This window comes from Mya arenaria, chromosome 5, assembly GCF_026914265.1.
Source record: "Mya arenaria isolate MELC-2E11 chromosome 5, ASM2691426v1".
In the NCBI taxonomy this organism is placed as follows: Eukaryota; Metazoa; Mollusca; class Bivalvia; order Myida; family Myidae; genus Mya; species Mya arenaria.
This window is the reverse complement of record NC_069126.1, coordinates 73426718-73444069: the sequence shown is the minus strand read 5'-3', so window position 1 is coordinate 73444069 and position 17352 is coordinate 73426718. Positions and strand designations below refer to the sequence as shown.

Below are 17352 nucleotides of genomic sequence, written 5' to 3'. Positions count from 1 at the left end.
ATTTAAAATTTAAAGAAAGTTACAAAAATTTGAAAAAAGATATACTTGGAAATTAACAACTAACCGTTTTGTAAAAAAAATATTATCCCGTTTTTCAAACGTTTTATTGATCTTAAAGCTGAATGTTCGAACATTTGCTTTCATGCCAAACAAATTACAGACGAAAACATCTGTTCGAACATAAAATTTATATCATCGTTCAATTCTATTTTTAACTGTTTGTAATACGTAATACGAGCTTCCCGGAAAATTGACACAACAATTTGCTGATTTGGTGATATCTTTTTACCTCACTCACGCCTCAAAATTTGTCAACAAACGAGCGTGGTCCTCATCATTACCTGGTAGTCTGTCTGTCTGTCTGTTGTCTGTCTCTCTCTGTCTCTCTCTCTCTCTCTCTCTCTCTCTCTCTCTCTCTCTCTCTATAACTAGGTGTTTTCATAACATATTAAAAAGAACTGTTTTTGTTAGTGAGGAATTCCCTCAAAAGATATTTGAAGTACATGCATTACGGAATTGTTAATAAGTAAGAAAAGTAACTGATGCGAAAATTTGGCCATCGCGCAATATTCCACATATACTGTTTATACATGTGCTTGACTTTCAAGATAGAGACTTGGTCCTTGCGCGCAACACATCGACTTCGTGTGCTGACCACATTTGGCATGTTCTTTGAATGTTGCCGCGCAAGTCAAAGTTTCAGCCAGGACACGACACTCTATACCATTTTGGCAAAATTCCATTGTGATTAATCTCTGTGTGACCTTAACCAATGAGGTACGAACGAGAAACTTGCACTTGACACGTCAACTTTATGTGCCAAACAAATATGCCAGGTTCTTTCACAATCCCTGTGACATTAACCTTTAGGAAAGTAACGAAACGTCGCCCTTGCGTGTCATGCATGACAAATTTACTGCTAGGACACGGCCACGTTTTCTCATTGTGTTTAGATGCAAAATTCCAGTATGTTTTGACCTTCGAGCTAGCAACGTTGGTCTGACAGGCAAAACGTCGTTTTTGTTTGCCGAATACATGAGGCATGTAATTTGAACATCCCAACATATCACATGACAAAGTTCCAGCCCTGTCACAAACATCTATTCTGTATGCGCATATATGCATAATTCCATTAAAATATATCTTTTATGTGTGACCTTGACCTTCGACGTGAGCATGTTGGACTTGCGCGAGAAGGTTTAAGGCCGGACTCCAAGACCTTGAGGTGGTATATTTTGTATGTTAATTAGAAGACCTTTTAGAGAAATATTATTCATGCGAATATTCATTCTTATCGATTCCTATCCTTGAATTCGCAATTTATAGCAGAATTCTAGGACGCATCTTGAATTTCTAGGTCCGAAGCACGAGTTGCAATATAGAAAAGAACATGACACAATTCTAAGAAGAAGGCTATTAACCCATGAGGAAAAATACAATCATTCGTACAGTTTTATAAATGGAGTTTATTAACAAAATATTAAAAAAATAAAAATGCATGTTCTAAGTGACCATTTGATTTAATTATGTTAACATTAAAACATATCGATATGTCTGGAGTGTATGCATTTCAAACAGCTACCTAGCGACCATGTACAATATGGATAAAACATGAATGAGTTACGTTCTGAATATCCAATCAGCAGTAGAATTTAAAAATCTTGTTAATATAAAAATTACCAGCAGTTTAAATACCAAGGAAACATTATATTTATTTTCATAAACTACGTAAGGCATATTCAATAACTTCCATACATGAGAGCTCTCATTCATCCATTATATGTTGAAAATATATGAAACCTGGTTGTATATACTACAGTATATGTCATACAATTTGCTATACGACCTTGCTTGTTCCTCAAGTATTTCCAAATCATTGGAACAACTATTTAATTTCTTCAATGCCTATAAGTAAGCGCCTAAACAATGTAAGTATTTCAACAGCACTATTTCAAATACATTATCATTCCTTGCCAGCCAAGACAGGCAACTTATCGGTCAAAAATTTAATTTGCTGCCACGCCATCTGTTTTAAACATATGTAACACAATTATCTTACTTTCTAACACTAAATCAAATGATATTTTCAAACATATTATCATAGCTTGCCAACCAAGACCGGTAATCCAGCTGTCTAGCAAATACTTCGGCAGCCCCGCAAACTGTTACAAAGTCATGGAACACAAACACCTTACAACACATTATTTCCAACAACAAGCAATATTTAAGCATATTATCAGGGATTATCAACCTAACCGACAACCCATCTGGTCAGCAATTCGAATGGCAGCCAACTAATACAAACTACATACACTCTCACATTACAGCAATTATTTTAAAATACAGTATCATGGCTTGTCAACCAAGAATAGCAACGCATCAGTCTAGCAATTTAAAAAAAAAACAACAAGCAAAAATATATATTGTAGCAAAACCATAGCAAAAAATATATGTATTCATACGCAAAGACAGGTTAAATACATTATATGGATTAATCACACATTCGCATAACCAGATTCTTTTACAAGCACCTTTTTCTATACTCAATATTTAGCACTCTTCTAAAATTCTTATTTCAATGCTAACATTTTGAACTTTAAACTAGCCCAATTCAACATAAACACAATATGTATTCGTCACTCAAACATTCAAAAAACATATTCATCAGATTGTATTTGGTAAATAAAACAAAACATTTATACATGTTACGGAAACAAATGTCGAATGCTGAGCAATTTACAACAGTATATATTGACAATCAATATATATATTTTTCAGTATCAATTCTAGACACTCAAAATGTTTTCCGTCCATTGCAATGGTTCCATTGGAAATCTATTTAAATTATCTAAATTGTCTCTGTTATATTTTAACAAATAGGAAACAACATATTCATTATGTCATATGTCATATGTAAATAGGTTGATAAATGTCATATCCCCCTCCTAAAAAGCTTGTATGCTGATAAAAGCAAATTGCACTGCATCGGTAATATTAACGTGACGGAATGCAGTCAGTAAACATGTTGTTCCACAACAAAAAACACAGGATAATTGCAATGATAAAGAACACTTTTCAATTTAATGAACTTTGAATGCCTTTGTCAAAATGCATGATTGTTGCAATGCAAATCAGTATATAATATTAATAAATGTACATGTTAAACTCATTGTCTTTACGTTAATACTCATCAACATTATCACTAAGTGTATAAAAAAAGTTTGTTCCTTTTCATCATTTCGTATACACATGCACGCGTTTACATTTGCATATTTGTTTGTGTTTAGATTCTGGTACATTTTTGTGTGACGTATCCTTAGGAATTTTCTTCTCATTTACTTAGTTCTGTGTTGGAATCGATGGAAGATTTTACATCTTGAATTGTCATCTTGACATTAGATGTGTCCGCGTCGATCTGTTTACCATGTGATACACTGACAGCTCGATTGTGATCTGCGATTTATAATGTTCAAATTACTAACAGTTGTAACACTTCTTAAAATGTTGCGTTATCGTATTTTTAAGTGTATCCCTTTCTAATAAGACGACTAGGTGCAAGATCTCCGTATGGGCTCAAGTGTGTTTGGTTTGTAGTCACCAATCTAAACATGAGTTGTTTCTGGATGATAAAACTACCAATAAAGTAGTTAGAAATATGTGCATACCATGTTGGATTACTATTATAATGTTGTAAAATATTTGTTCAAAATTGTAACGGAATAAGTTAGTTTCACCTACCATTTGATATATCCTGTTTTATCATATAGTTTTCAGCGCTTTCTGCTCTTTCCCGGTTAGCAATAACCTGCAGCTCCCTTTAAAAGAGGGTTTTACTTGGATTAGGTCAATTATACCAACACAGTATGTCAATCAAACACGCTAATTACCAGGGCTGTTCATATTAAAATCTAAATTGTAAACTGTTACCTTGCTTTGCAGGTAACACGAGACCCTTCCAAATTCGGAGGACAATGTTGACATTCAGAGGTACCACTTAGGTGTTCATCTGCGTTGAGATATCCTACATCGGAAGCAGAAGGTATCGCACCCTTTAAAGCCACGTGTGGTTCATGTTTCTTATTATGTAAATCAATGTCAGTGCATTGCGAATCATTTTCAGTACCTTGTGAATCAGTTTTAGTAACTGGAATACCAGTGTGTTCCGTTAAAGGTTCATTGCGTTTTTTCGTTAAAGGTTCAGTGTGTTGTGACACAGAGTCAGTTGGTTGAGGCACAAAGTCAGTTCGGTGTGGCACAGAATCAATTCTTTGTGGCACAGAGTCAGTTTGTTGCACAGAGTCCGTTCGTTGTGGCACAGAGTCAATTCGTTGTGGCACATAATCAGTTCGTTGTGGCACAGAGTCCGTTCGTTGTGGCACATAATCAGTTCGTTGTGGCACAGAGTCCGTTCGTTGTGGCGCAGAGTCAGTTTGTTGTGCCGCAGAGTCCGTTCGTTGTGGCACAGAGTCAATTCGTTGTGGCACAGAATCAGTTCGTTGTAGCTCAGGTTCAATTTCTTGTAGCTTATGTTCAGAGCGGTGTGGCTTACGATCAGTGCATTGTGGCTTAGCTTCAGTTTGTTTTAGGCCAGTTTCAGAGCGGTGTGGTTCAGGATCAGTGTGTTGTGGCTCAGGATCACTGTGTTGTAGCTCAGGTTCAGTGTATTGCTGTTCAGGTTTAGGGTGTTGTTGTTCAGACTCATTGCATTGTGTTAAAGGTTCGAGTTTTGTGTCATTTGTTTCAGCGCAGTCTTGAGAATTAGGATAAATATCAATTGATGTAGAGTTCAATAATGGTTTGTGAACACTGGTGTCTGCGATATCTTTCCGTTTTTCTTTGACGAGTTTTCTCAACCTTAAAAATAAATAACGTAGTATAACCCACGTGATGAAAAACGATATGATTTTCGATTAAAATGAGGTGTGTTTGGAATGAATTTTATAAAATGTCATAAATTTAGTTGAACAAGTAAGTTTAGTTTATGACTAGCGTTTCTAATGTAAACATGCTGGATCATGACCTACACGTGACTGTTTGTGTGACTGGCGAACATAGGATGCGCGGCTTACGCCCCTTGTTCTAATAGATTACGCTATTCACGTATGTTATGTGTTATATTCTATGGCTCTTGTAAAGCCCATTTTGGCGATAGAGACGTTAAATTATCATTAATTGTTCGCGATTAAAGGTGAATTGAAATGGTATCCTATGTTTGTATACGATAATGGTCAAGTAACTGCAACTTTCAAACAAAACATCTTAATAATATATAATCAATACATACGCATGTAAAACAAACATGAATTCTGAGTGATAGACCCTCAACTACTTATTAAATAATGCATTTATGGAAAATATTGATTACTATTAAAAATATTATGACTGTATTTAAAAGCTGAAAACGCCAAAATATTAAATGATTGGTGAATGCTAAAAGATTTACTGAGATTTACTATGGTCTCATAAGGTAGAAATACCGTGTTTTCTGCTCCTTTCTTTCAAATTAAACTCGGTATCCTTCATAAGAATCATTGTGTTCGACATTTATTCATCCTTTTTGGTATATTAAAACAATTGAATTAATTGTGGCAAATCTTTTTGGGAAATAAAAGTGCATCTTTAAAGATATCCATGACTATCGCTAATCTCGTGATATGTTAATTTATCAATCGGGTTCTACAATTGAGATCTACATGTCATGACCAACCTCCCCTACAGGTTTCAGGACAAGAAGTAAAAGTGTTGTCTTCATACTGACCGGACAAAGCTTTTGTGTTCAATGTCATTACGACATTAAGTTGCTGAACTCAATATGGATGACCTGCGGACCATGACCTCCCTGCCTGGTTTGAGGACTGAAGACCAAACCTTCTCCAGTTATAGATCAGACGATATTTGTCATCAAAAACACCACCACCTTGGGTTTTGACCTCTGACTTAAAATCTTGAGGGGTTATGTGTTGCTCTTCACCATTTTATGACGTTAACCCAACCGTTCTTTATTTATCAATCGGACAAGCTTTTGTGTACAGACCCACCGACGGATGGACATATGCAAATCAATATATCCTCATTTTTGAAGAGGGGCATTAGCATTTTATCTTATGTTTAGTAAGTGGTTCGTTTTCACTGACTGTCACTTACTGTTGAAAACAAATGAAGATCTGACCAGACAGAAACACGACACACCTGATCCCGACGTAACCAATAGCAAGTTTGCAAAGTACTCCACCAGCTCCGTTGCAGCCTGTGATAAGCAGATACCAGATGATAAGAGTTAATCAGGTTATTCGGTGTCCTGTCACTCAAGGTTATATTACAGAACATTTTATTTCTCATTTGAATTAAAGTCATTCTCTAACTTAGGTTGTAGTCTATGTAACAAATAAGGTTGTTATTAAGCGTCACTTGCTTGTCTTTGTTAATTTTTTAATTTTGCTGAAGCTTATTAAAAAGATTAATAATTGTTTATTAATAACTCAATGTTGCATTGATTGTAGTTTTAAGACAATTTAAGGGAATGGCAATTTCCCGTATTGATATTTTCCCGTAGAGTGTAGTTACTTAATCTTATCATATACCTCCTAAGATATTTTTTTAATAATATGAAGTGAATTTGTGATATTTTTTCTTAACTATGTGATATGTTTTTGAAGAAAGTCATGTTTTTATATTTGTGATAGAGATACAAACAATGTTCTTTAACTACATATTTTGATACTAATTAAAGATATGAGTATGGGGCGACATTAAATGCATTCACACGGCACCCGTAAAACTACTTTATTTCATGCCAACAACATTAAAGACCACACTGGATTTTTTTTCAGGACTCTTTTTGTTTTATCCTTGGTGCTGGTCTCTCTCTCTCTCTCTCTCTCTCTCTCTCTCTCTCTCTCTCTCTCTCTCTCTCTCGTATTATCTGTATCACACTTGCATTAGACATTTGCATTGTCTGTCTAGATCAGAGCCTAATTAGATGCAGTTATGTTTTCTCCTAATTGATGTATAATTTAGAAAGCGGTAGTTTTATTTATGTAAATAATGCATATTTCTTACCATAGCTACCGTTTTATGTACTTCAAGAAGCTGTTGCTTATCAGTTCATCTACGATCTGACCGAAGTGATCACATGATTTTTTAAACCATTTTCAAATTGCGCATGTCTCTTGTGCATTTGTTTATATTTTCAGAGTTTTACTGTCCTCTGTCTTAATTATGTTTTAGTTACGATTAGCGTTGGCAGTTTAGTTTTACTTTTGTATACTTATTTATTGTATTGTCACACCTATAAATGTGTTTAAAGTTTTTATCTCAACGTATAATATGTGCAATTTAAACATCGTATTAGTTCTTAACCGCACGACTTTGATTTAACTGTGATTATTATACAACAACTAGCCATTTTAATCTTCGTTATGGTCTCAGTTCAATATAACTCTCATTTAGTATCATTCTACACGCACGCACGCACGCACACACGCACACACGCACACGCACACACACACACACACACACACACATATATATGCTTTTTTATTTTAGATAAATCCTGTTCTTATTTGTTTAATGATTATGTCATTAAAAGCTATACATAGGATATGTTTTAAATGTTACATGAAATCTGACAATAAACAGATATTGACTTGACTTAATGTGTCGTCAATAAGGGTATCAAGTCACGAAACTATTAAATCAAGATACAATACGATACGGTGGAGGAAACTTATAGGATCATATGCTTTTGAATTTTCTGTTTGTTTTATTTGTTCATGGATATAAACATATTTGATACCATAAGTAATACCAATGAATTTAAAAATGTACTTTGTAAATCATACCTTTTGTGTCTGTCGTAGAAGACTCATTTTTGTCTTTCGTTAAAGTTTCGTTGAATACCTTTACTTCCAGTTTTTCTTTCAGTTCTTTTATTTCATTGTCTTTACTTTCCAACTAAAACAGATGATAATGTAAAAAATACATTTGGCCAAAACAAAACAAACAAACAAAATCAGTACTTATCGCCCAAGTCATTAGTTCAATGGTAGAAAATTCATCATGATGATAAGTGTAGTGTCATTTACGTGTATGCCCATCGGACCGGATGGTATCTGTTTAATACTTTATATAATTATTATTGGTATCTACACATGCTACAGTAATTTACTTAATACTTTCAAGAGAGAGGACATATGTTATCTCAGTTCAGACTTCACCATTATATACCTGTTTGTCTTTCTCTTCCAGCAACATTTTCAGGTTCATGAGTTCCTCTGAAATTAGCTGTGAAAATATATAGAATACCTAACAATTGCATTGATGCCAGTTCCAAGAAAAGCAGATCATGCTCAACACCACTTTTGCTATTAAACACAACACTGTCAATATATATCACAGATTAAAAGTCAAGACATCATTTTCAATACTAACACTATGGAAATAGCTACACAAAGAAATGGTAATACACAGGTAGTGCACGTTTTCAAAAGCACATTCAAATTCATGCTGAATGCCTTTTTCTTTAAAATAATTACTCATACATTAAATGCATACTCCAAATAATCTTGTAACGGCTTATTTCCTTACAATTGTGCAACCTAGTGAGGTTTTGAGTTACAAGTAATAGTCCTTGATCTAATAGTCTCTCTTCGTTATAAATGTTGTTCACTTGTTGCAAAATTAGTTTTTGGGTAGGTAATGGTTAATATTACCAGTAATAATAATAATCAGTGAGTTGCTGTTTATGGCCGATATTAGCAGTTATGGAAATTGGTGTGTTGTAATTTACGGGCATTGCGGGCAATGCAATTTATACAAATATGCAGACAGCTGCCTAAAGGTCAAATGAAGTAGTTACCAATATGTTTACAATAAGTTTGAGGACCTTAAGTTCAATCTTTCTCTTTGAATTGATCAGGCAAAGCTTGTGTTCAATGGCACGTATCTTAATGTGCTGACCTCAAATAAAATAGGGCTCATTTGCAGATCATGAGTAACATCTCTACCAATTGGAGAACCGTAAGCCCAATATTATGCTAGTCATCAATCGGAAAAGGTTTTTGTGTCGACATGCTTATTTAATCAACTTTATTTCGTGCAATCTTACTAGATAAGCTGTGGAATAAACTATTCCTGTTTTTTGTTTATACCCCATTGAATATACATTGTTAAGCTCCTCATAATATTGCAGGTTCACACGTATAGTACACACACTGAGAGCGCATGGCTGATAACATTAAATAAGTATTACTGACTAATTATATCGCTCTTACATTGATTGTTTGGTTTAAATACCTACTACCATTATTGAAAACGAAGGTTCTTAGCAGGATACATTTTGAAATTTAGAACACAACACTATGTTTAGATAACGAATAAACAGTCTTAAAAACTAAATTAACTACAACTGTTTGGCTAATAATGGCTTAAGAATTACATACTTCTATAGCAGTCTCATAGTGTGTTCCTTCATCTGAAATTTAATTTTCAATTAATGTCAATTATGTAAAAGACAAAACTGAAAACAAACCTTTTTAAAACAACAAAGCACAGGCCACCATTTGTCATGATATTTTGGAAAAACCCTCCTGTTAGAATAGTATAGAAAAAAGCAAGTGCACACGCATTAACGCGAACCATAAAATGAAAGAGGCACACATCATTGACAGTCGAAACCCACAATTTGCATGTATATAAATATTTAATCTAACGTTATAAATATTTCAATAAAGAACACAAACCTGGAAAGCATATACTTTTACATTTCGGGACCATGTCATCTTTTGGAATCCTGAAGCAACAGTTCTTCTTAAACATCAAACCGTTAACTTCGTCACCACAAATCATCTGGGGACATGGTCTGTTTCATAAAATACACAGTAATATACAGTTTACGTTTATATGTAGGTAGCTTAAATGCTGAATTGATAAATAAATTTTACATTTAAACAATTAAAGTATTATGAGATTGGAAAAAATCAATCAACAAAATTAAGATGTTGACCAAAAGCTGACAGTTTTATTTGTTTCGTTGCTTTGAAGTTTAAACTGAAATGATATATAGTGATAAGTGTGATGTTGGGCGCTTACATACTCATTTACCCCCCCCCCCCCCGCCCCACACACACCCCATTTGTGCACTGACCTAGTCAATGCGGTTACATTAGCATGTACCTTGTTGGTGATATTATCTTATGTTCGGAAATTATAGGCAAATAATAGAACACCCAAGACTTTAGCAATAAAGCACAAAACATATATGTCAATTTATGAAAAACGCCCCTTCTACTTTACATTTTGGGTTTGTTTCGTATATTTGTTCTAAAATAGAAATTCGATCACTTTCTTAATTTAGAAACGTATATATACATATGTGTAGACCCTGACAAGATAAAGCTTTGAAATAATTAAGCCTATCATTAGCAAACAAATACCGTACTTGCAGTCTGAGCATTTCAAGCAGATACCCTCGCAAATGTCTGAGGTTCTTGAATTCAAAACAACGCCACAAAGCGTCAAAAAGAGGTATTTCAGTGTAATCAGAGTAATTGATTCTTATGTTTTTCACAAGATCAGTAAAACAGAAGACATGTAAGTAAGCAAAATAAAAGATAGGTAAGTAAACAAAACAAAAGATACCAAGTAAATAAAACAATATGTCTGAAATAAGTAAACGATTTATCTTTAAATAAATTAATATTATATCTGATAAGTAAACAATATATCTTTAAATAATTAAGTAAATAAAAGTACGTAAAAACAATAGTTATGTAAACACATAAAAACAAAAGATATGTAACTAATTAAAACAAAAGATATATAAGTAAGTAAAACAATTATCTGTACATAAGTAAGTAGTCAATATAGCTTTAAGTAATTAAAATGATAGATCTATAAGTACGCCAAAGACTAGATCTGTAGGTAAGTAAGACAATATATATGTATATAAGTAAGTGAGTAAAGTAAGTAAGTAAATATTTTATTAACGGCACGTGCATCAAACATAGAATTTCCTAATATATAATGAAAATAATTAGTACGTACAAAATATATAATTATATAAGTTTGTAAAAGAACGTCATACCATTATTGTGCTACAAATACCAGCCTATTATTGATTTAAGTTTGTTAAACAAGCGCATAGTTAGATAAGTTCGGCAAAAGAACATCTTTAACAACTTGAATTTAAGTGGTAAGATTATTGGAATATGAAGTCATTTGTTCTAATACTATTTGCATTTGATATCAGACAATGATACATTCTGTGGTATCCCAATGTTTAATAAGCTTAAATACATGTTTTATTCAAAATCATTTTTCAGTGGAAATCTATCTTACAATTGAGAAGGTCCCGAATAGACTTAAGAGACTCTGGTGTCTATATTATTACATAGGATGTCACTCATTTAGTATTCTTTTCTTTCCGGGGGCTCGTTTGTCGTAATTATAGTTACAAGACATTCGAAACATTTGGCAAAATCGTTGATCATATAAAAATGTGTTGTTTTTTTCGACCGGGAAGCCAAAAACCTATCCTTCCTCGGAAGCTTAATATAGAAACGATTTGGTATGCCTTAATGTATGTAAATTTAGGACTGAGGTAAGCAGATTGCCATAGTTCTATACTCGGATTCTAAAAATAACCGAAAACGGAAACCGCATTTGGTTATATATAGACGATCAAGGGTTTGTATTATAAGTTGGGTTATTTATAGAAATTGTATATACATGGATAGTTGAATCCCAGCTATTAACGAAAAACTGAGTTATGAAAAGTAAAAGTGAAATACACTCTCCTTTACATTTTAAGTCACAAGGATATCTAAAAGAACAAAATTGTTGCATACAATATTATTTTGAAACGAGGTTCAGAAAAAATCGTTGCAAGTCTGTTTAGTCAAAACGAAATGTACCCACTCACAAGTTGACTAAGACAATTTGGTAATGTAAACGTGTTTAAATAACACTGATGTCTATATCAATTATATCAAAGTCTTAAAATCCTGTGGTGTATCACAATGAGCGACTTCACTTTGTGTTTGCAAATCCACGATCAATAATTATTCACATATATATATACATATAACATAGATCTATCAACATATGATACATCCATCAATAAATGTTCCGTAAACGGCGATAAAAGATAAAGCTGAACGGAAAACCAGCTGGGTTTCAGTTTGAGAAATCCCAGTTAAATGTAAATTTAGCACAATATGCAGTTTACATCTGCACACATGATATTTTTTGCCTACTTATTCTTGTAAAAAATTATTCACTTATAATTACGCTCCAATGAATACTTGTGTAGCATGTACTTGTCGTATTTGCGTATTTAAAAACAAATGTTTATTTGCATTAAAGACAAGTATAGCGTAACCGCATCTTCGCACGATTACCTCTCTTTGTTAAAAATTGGTCATTTGCATAACGAAGTAACATGTCTGTAGGAGTTTTCCAATGACTAGTTTAACATTACAAACTTATTTGATTCGTACAGGTATTTTATTAGCAACCACAATATTTAAAGGAATTATCTTAAACATTTTATTGACCGTATAATTAAAAATAGAGCTGTTTCCCTACAAGTTTTCGCTAAGTGGAATTTACCCGTTTTACCCATATTACTAATGAACTCGTCCACCCGCTGATATATGAGCCCGTCGCTCAGCTGAAATTGTGATCGGTTGCGAATCCGTGGTCTTGAGGTAACGCCATTTGACTATCAATCCAGGGGTCACAGGTTCGATCCCCCGTCGCATCACTAAAAAAACTAATCGTCTTCCGGGAGGGACGTTAAATGGGGGTCCCGTGTGACAGTGCTATACACTGGTGCACGTTAAAGATCCAGGGTAGCTTTAACCAGGGTGACATTCCGTCTGTGCACTATGCTCCAAAAACCTAAAATGACTAACAATCTTAACGGAGCACTCGCCGAATGGGCAAGGCCCAAGTGTGAGTAAAAATGAGTTTACACACCCACCCAGAAATTGTGATTCTGAGTCTGATCGCCGTCGAGATAACTTTAAGCAGTTAACCGGAAATCGTTGTTCTAAGGCTATACATAGGATACTTTGCGAGGAATTTCGATCTGTGGGACAGAAAGGCACCAAGAACTTGATATATTTAGAGTTTCATTCCAAGTAGCCAGATACATAGAGCATTGCAATTTAGTCTGGTTAACAGAGCTGGTGGCTAAGACTTCTATCTAACATCTGCATTGGGCACAGGGCACTGCGATCTGTGTGCTGACAATGGTCTAGGCGAGTACGCCCAGGAGAAACTGTGGGATAGATCTAGAATATCATCAGAGACTTTGCACATTCTAAATGTTTCATAGTGTTCCGGTTTAAATTGCCAGATACATGGAACATTTCGATCTATTCTGATTACCATAGCTGGTGGCTTGGAAATGGCCAACTACCTGGTTTCTGCATTAGTCACTAAGCATTGCAATCCTTGTGCTAGCAATAATCAAATAAAAATATTTATTTATACTCTCAAATTTTTTTATTTTATTTTAACCATACAATTCACTTTGTGTTAGAAAAATGCGTATGCAAATGAAAATGGAATTATTAACAAGTACTAGTGCCCTGAGTTAGTAGTGGCGAGTTTTGACATAAGCCAAATGCTAACCATCATGTGCACGGATGTTGACGCCACTGTTGAACATGGCTCATGCGAAAGACGTCTGCAGATATTTACATAGTTCTCTCAGTAAAAAGCTGGATTACAAGCAAAGAATCTCTAATTCAGTGTTATAACTTCTTTATCTTAATCGCATACGCAAGGTTGGCGACTCGCTCGCCGATAACTGTCCTATCCATGATAATGATATTTCCAGAAACATTATCATCTGGGGTGTATCGGAACTTCACATTGAACATATTGTGTCTAGAGTTAACGCGCTCATGACTAGTGAACCGCGGTAAGCTAGGAATCTATAAAACAATCAAGCTCTGGTGAGATCTATAAACGATAAGCTAAAAGTTTTGACTAAAATCCCGAGCTTAAGCAATATCGACAATTTGAGAAAGTGTTTATTGGCCATGATCTTTCATATGCGTAAACCGTGTCTTGCCGGGCATGTTTGCATGGGTATAAACTCAATGGACAGTCAGGACAAGCACATGTGTAATATTTAACATTGGTGGCTCCGAAGTCGCTGGTCGCCTAGATAATGGTATGTCACAAAGCACGACCTATCTGGACCAGCGGATCGATGATCGGGACTCTCAAAAAAGGTACGGGAGGCAGAACACAGGCGGTCCTGGTGGCCCTGGCGGCCGCGGCGTTCGATAAAGCGATGGCGGCAATGTACTAAGTGGTCAACGTAGAGGGCACAGTAAATGCAACTCTTGGCCTTACGTTGTGTCCCCCGCATTCCTGTATGGGCGAGTTTTGAATATAACTGCTGACTTTAAGATTGACTTCTGTTTTAGAACAAAATCTAAATATTTTAGTTAAGCTAAATCACACACTTGACGAAGGAGTATTTTGTCAATTGATGCGTATACATGGTACGATATTAATCGCGATAAACTTTATAGCAATGCTCGGCTCGCCTCTGGTGGAGTCGGTTTTCTTGATAATAAATCTGAACTTGATTAAAACGTGAGTAAACCAATAATCCACTTATCTAAAACAACAACATCAACAACAACAACAACAACAACAACAACAACACAAACAGATTAGGAAATGAAAACAGCCCTGTGTACAGTGTGTGTGTACAACATGATAAATTACGACATAAATGCTACGTCGGAAGGCAATAGTTTGCTTCAAATGAATACTCTCAGTAAAGATGTAATTTTCTAAGTTTGAATGCAATGAATCAAAAGAAAATTGATTTCCCTTTGTATCGATAATAATTCAGCCAGGTGTCGCAAGTAATGTAGATGCAAAAAGTTTTCGTGCAAAATTCAATGGTTTTGGCTCATTCAGCTTATGGCAGCCGACGAATACTAGCGTAAAATCTCGCCAGCTTGTTTCAACATGACTGAGGAACAACCAAGAGCGTGATACAGAAATTGAGACTCAACTACAGCAGGTTTTAATTGAACTGCGACAACAGAAAAGTTCAGCTTTACGAGAGCATGTTCAGGGAAACAATTACAATGTCAATTCCGAGGTGGAAAAGCTAAACACTGCTGAAGACTAACTTTTGGAATTTAATCGTAATAAAGTTCAATTTGATTTCAACGTGGAGTTTAAAGATATCACAGAAAAAGCGAGTTGGGCATTGGATCACAGTAAAGTCGACTACTGTTTGGAACTGATGAATAACGTTACAGGGAATTTCCGTAAGAGTAACATGCTCATTCGGATAGAGGACCCGTCCCCAGGCTGTTCGGAGATGGTGAGACTGTATGAAGCTAATCCGATAACGAGTGATAGCAAGATCTAAACAGCAAAAAAGGCTCTTAAGCGTTAGCGGCAAAGAGTAAGCTTGCACCTGCAACTGTTAGTCGTGCAAGTGGCGCTGCTATTATGCTTTCATGTGTTTTTTTCTTAAAGACTAGTGCTGCGGCAGCCATTTCCTGCCAAATCCTTTCTAGGTTATCAGGGAGGTTCAGCCGTTCCGTTCTTCGGAACCAGTCTCATTACAACAGGGTCGTGTTTCGTCTGTGGAGACTTCCGTCTTTTTTTGAGAGAATGTCCCCATGTTTTAAAGTCCGCAAGTGGAGACCAGTCAATTACAAAGAAATGATTTGGATATCAAAGATGAGTATAATTCTGATAATGAACGTTTTTCTCACGAGTTTTATGAATATGAACAGAGTCAAAGGAATAATCCTCTTAAAGTCACACTTTAACAAAATTTACCATTTTAGACAGATAACATGCTAGCAGTTTCATTATATCTTTGATAGAGTTCGGTTACCAAATCCTATATTTCAGTATGCCTCCATTATTTTTGTCAAAAATAACAAGTAATGCAATGCAGGAATTTGAACTTGTATCTGGAGTTATTAAAGATTTCTTAGATTGAGCGTTGGTACCGAAATGTAATACAGCTCCGTTTTCTTGTAAACCCACTGACCGTTTCTATTTAAAGTTATGGGAAGCAAAGATTGGTTCTTGATATCAGGGTTGTAAATAAGCATTTATGGAAACAGACCATTAAATTTGTCAATATTAAAGTTCCACTCGCCTTTTTTACAAAAAGGGTATTTCATAATAAAATTTGATCTCACTTGTTCTTATCATTTCTGTATCGTTCTATATTTTTTTGTTTGGCCTTTCCACAGCTAGTTATGTTTGCACTGATTTAACCAGACCGCTTATTTCAAAACGAAGAACTGAGGGAAAGTTACTGTCTATGTTTTAGATGATGGGTTTTGTTGTAGTGATTTGTACGAGGTTACTTTACTAATTGGGTTTGAAATTAAAAAGGATTTGCTATATCTTCGGTTTATTTCTAATGCAGAAAAGTCAGTGTCACTCTGATATATTTAGGGACATTGAATTCAAAAGAAGGTAGTATCTTTATACCTGAGTGTAGATTGATCAAGGTCAAAAATATTATAGTCGATGTTTTGACAGCGCTTAAAGTAGACAGGCGTGTAGGCGTGAGAAAACTAGCCAGCTTAGTAGGACAGATAATTTCAATGGAGTGACTCAGATTATAACACAGTGAGTATAGATAGAGTTCAGGCAAAAGGTTTGGGCTCGTACATTAACTTGTCGGATGAAGGGTTATGTCAAATTGAATTTTGGCAGCAAAATTTGGACTGTATTTATTGCAGAGATATTTACGAATCGCACAATTGCTCTAAAGTAGTTTATTCTGATGCAAGCGGTACTGGTTATGCTGATAATGTTGTAACTGCAGAAAACGAGGTTTTCAATGGAATGTGGTACGAAGAGGAGTCTTCTACATTGCGGGAACTTACTACAGTTAATAGGGTTCTTTAATCATTAGTACAGTTGTTAGCAAATCAGTGCGTTATGTGCTTTACAGACAATCAAGGTATTGCTTCCATTGTTTATAAAGGTTCTATGAAATCAGACCTCCAGTCTCTAGCAATATCAATATATGTATTTTGCATGATTAAATCATGTACTCTATATATGGAATACAGAATGTTAGCGATACACGTTAACTTTATTAAGTTGATTTTTTGGGCGGAATCGCCAAAAATGCAGTATTGCTAATCGCACTGATATCAGGCGGCCGATTGACGGCGGTATCGATTGTCAAGTGATTTTGTGTTTATATCTAATACAGGTTAGCAATCAGTTAGCATTTGATTAAATAATGTTTTTATACATGTATTTATACAGTGTCACCTAGATGAGATAGAAGAGTTTCCGGAAGTTTGGGCGGGCAAGGTGGACCTACTC

The 17352-nt window shown here is 35.0% G+C and overlaps 1 protein-coding gene across 1 annotated transcript; it reads right to left on the bottom strand.

Moving 5' to 3' along the window:
* Positions 1 to 1456: 1456 nt before the first annotated feature.
* LOC128234234 (uncharacterized) lies at positions 1457 to 10530 on the bottom strand. The gene is made up of 9 exons (XM_052948341.1): positions 10439 to 10530; positions 9741 to 9859; positions 9441 to 9472; positions 8227 to 8283; positions 7842 to 7953; positions 6145 to 6247; positions 3928 to 4854; positions 3739 to 3815; positions 1457 to 3453 (listed from the first exon to the last, which is right to left on the bottom strand). The coding sequence occupies exons 2-9, from the start codon at positions 9844 to 9846 to the stop codon at positions 3332 to 3334; spliced, it is 1536 nt and encodes a 511-aa protein (XP_052804301.1). The 5' UTR covers positions 9847 to 9859; positions 10439 to 10530; the 3' UTR covers positions 1457 to 3331.
* Between the last annotated feature and the right edge of the window lie 6822 nt (positions 10531 to 17352).

Coding starts and splice junctions, on each gene's coding strand:
- LOC128234234 (XM_052948341.1), bottom strand. CDS start 9,846: ATGATTTGTGGTGACGAAGTTAACGGTTTGATGTTTAAGAAGAACTGT. Junction 3,816..3,927: donor CGTGTTACCTGCAAAGCAAG/GTAACAGTTTAC, acceptor CCTCTTTTAAAG/GGAGCTGCAGGTTATTGCTA. Junction 3,454..3,738: donor AAAACAGGATATATCAAATG/GTAGGTGAAACT, acceptor TATAAATCGCAG/ATCACAATCGAGCTGTCAGT.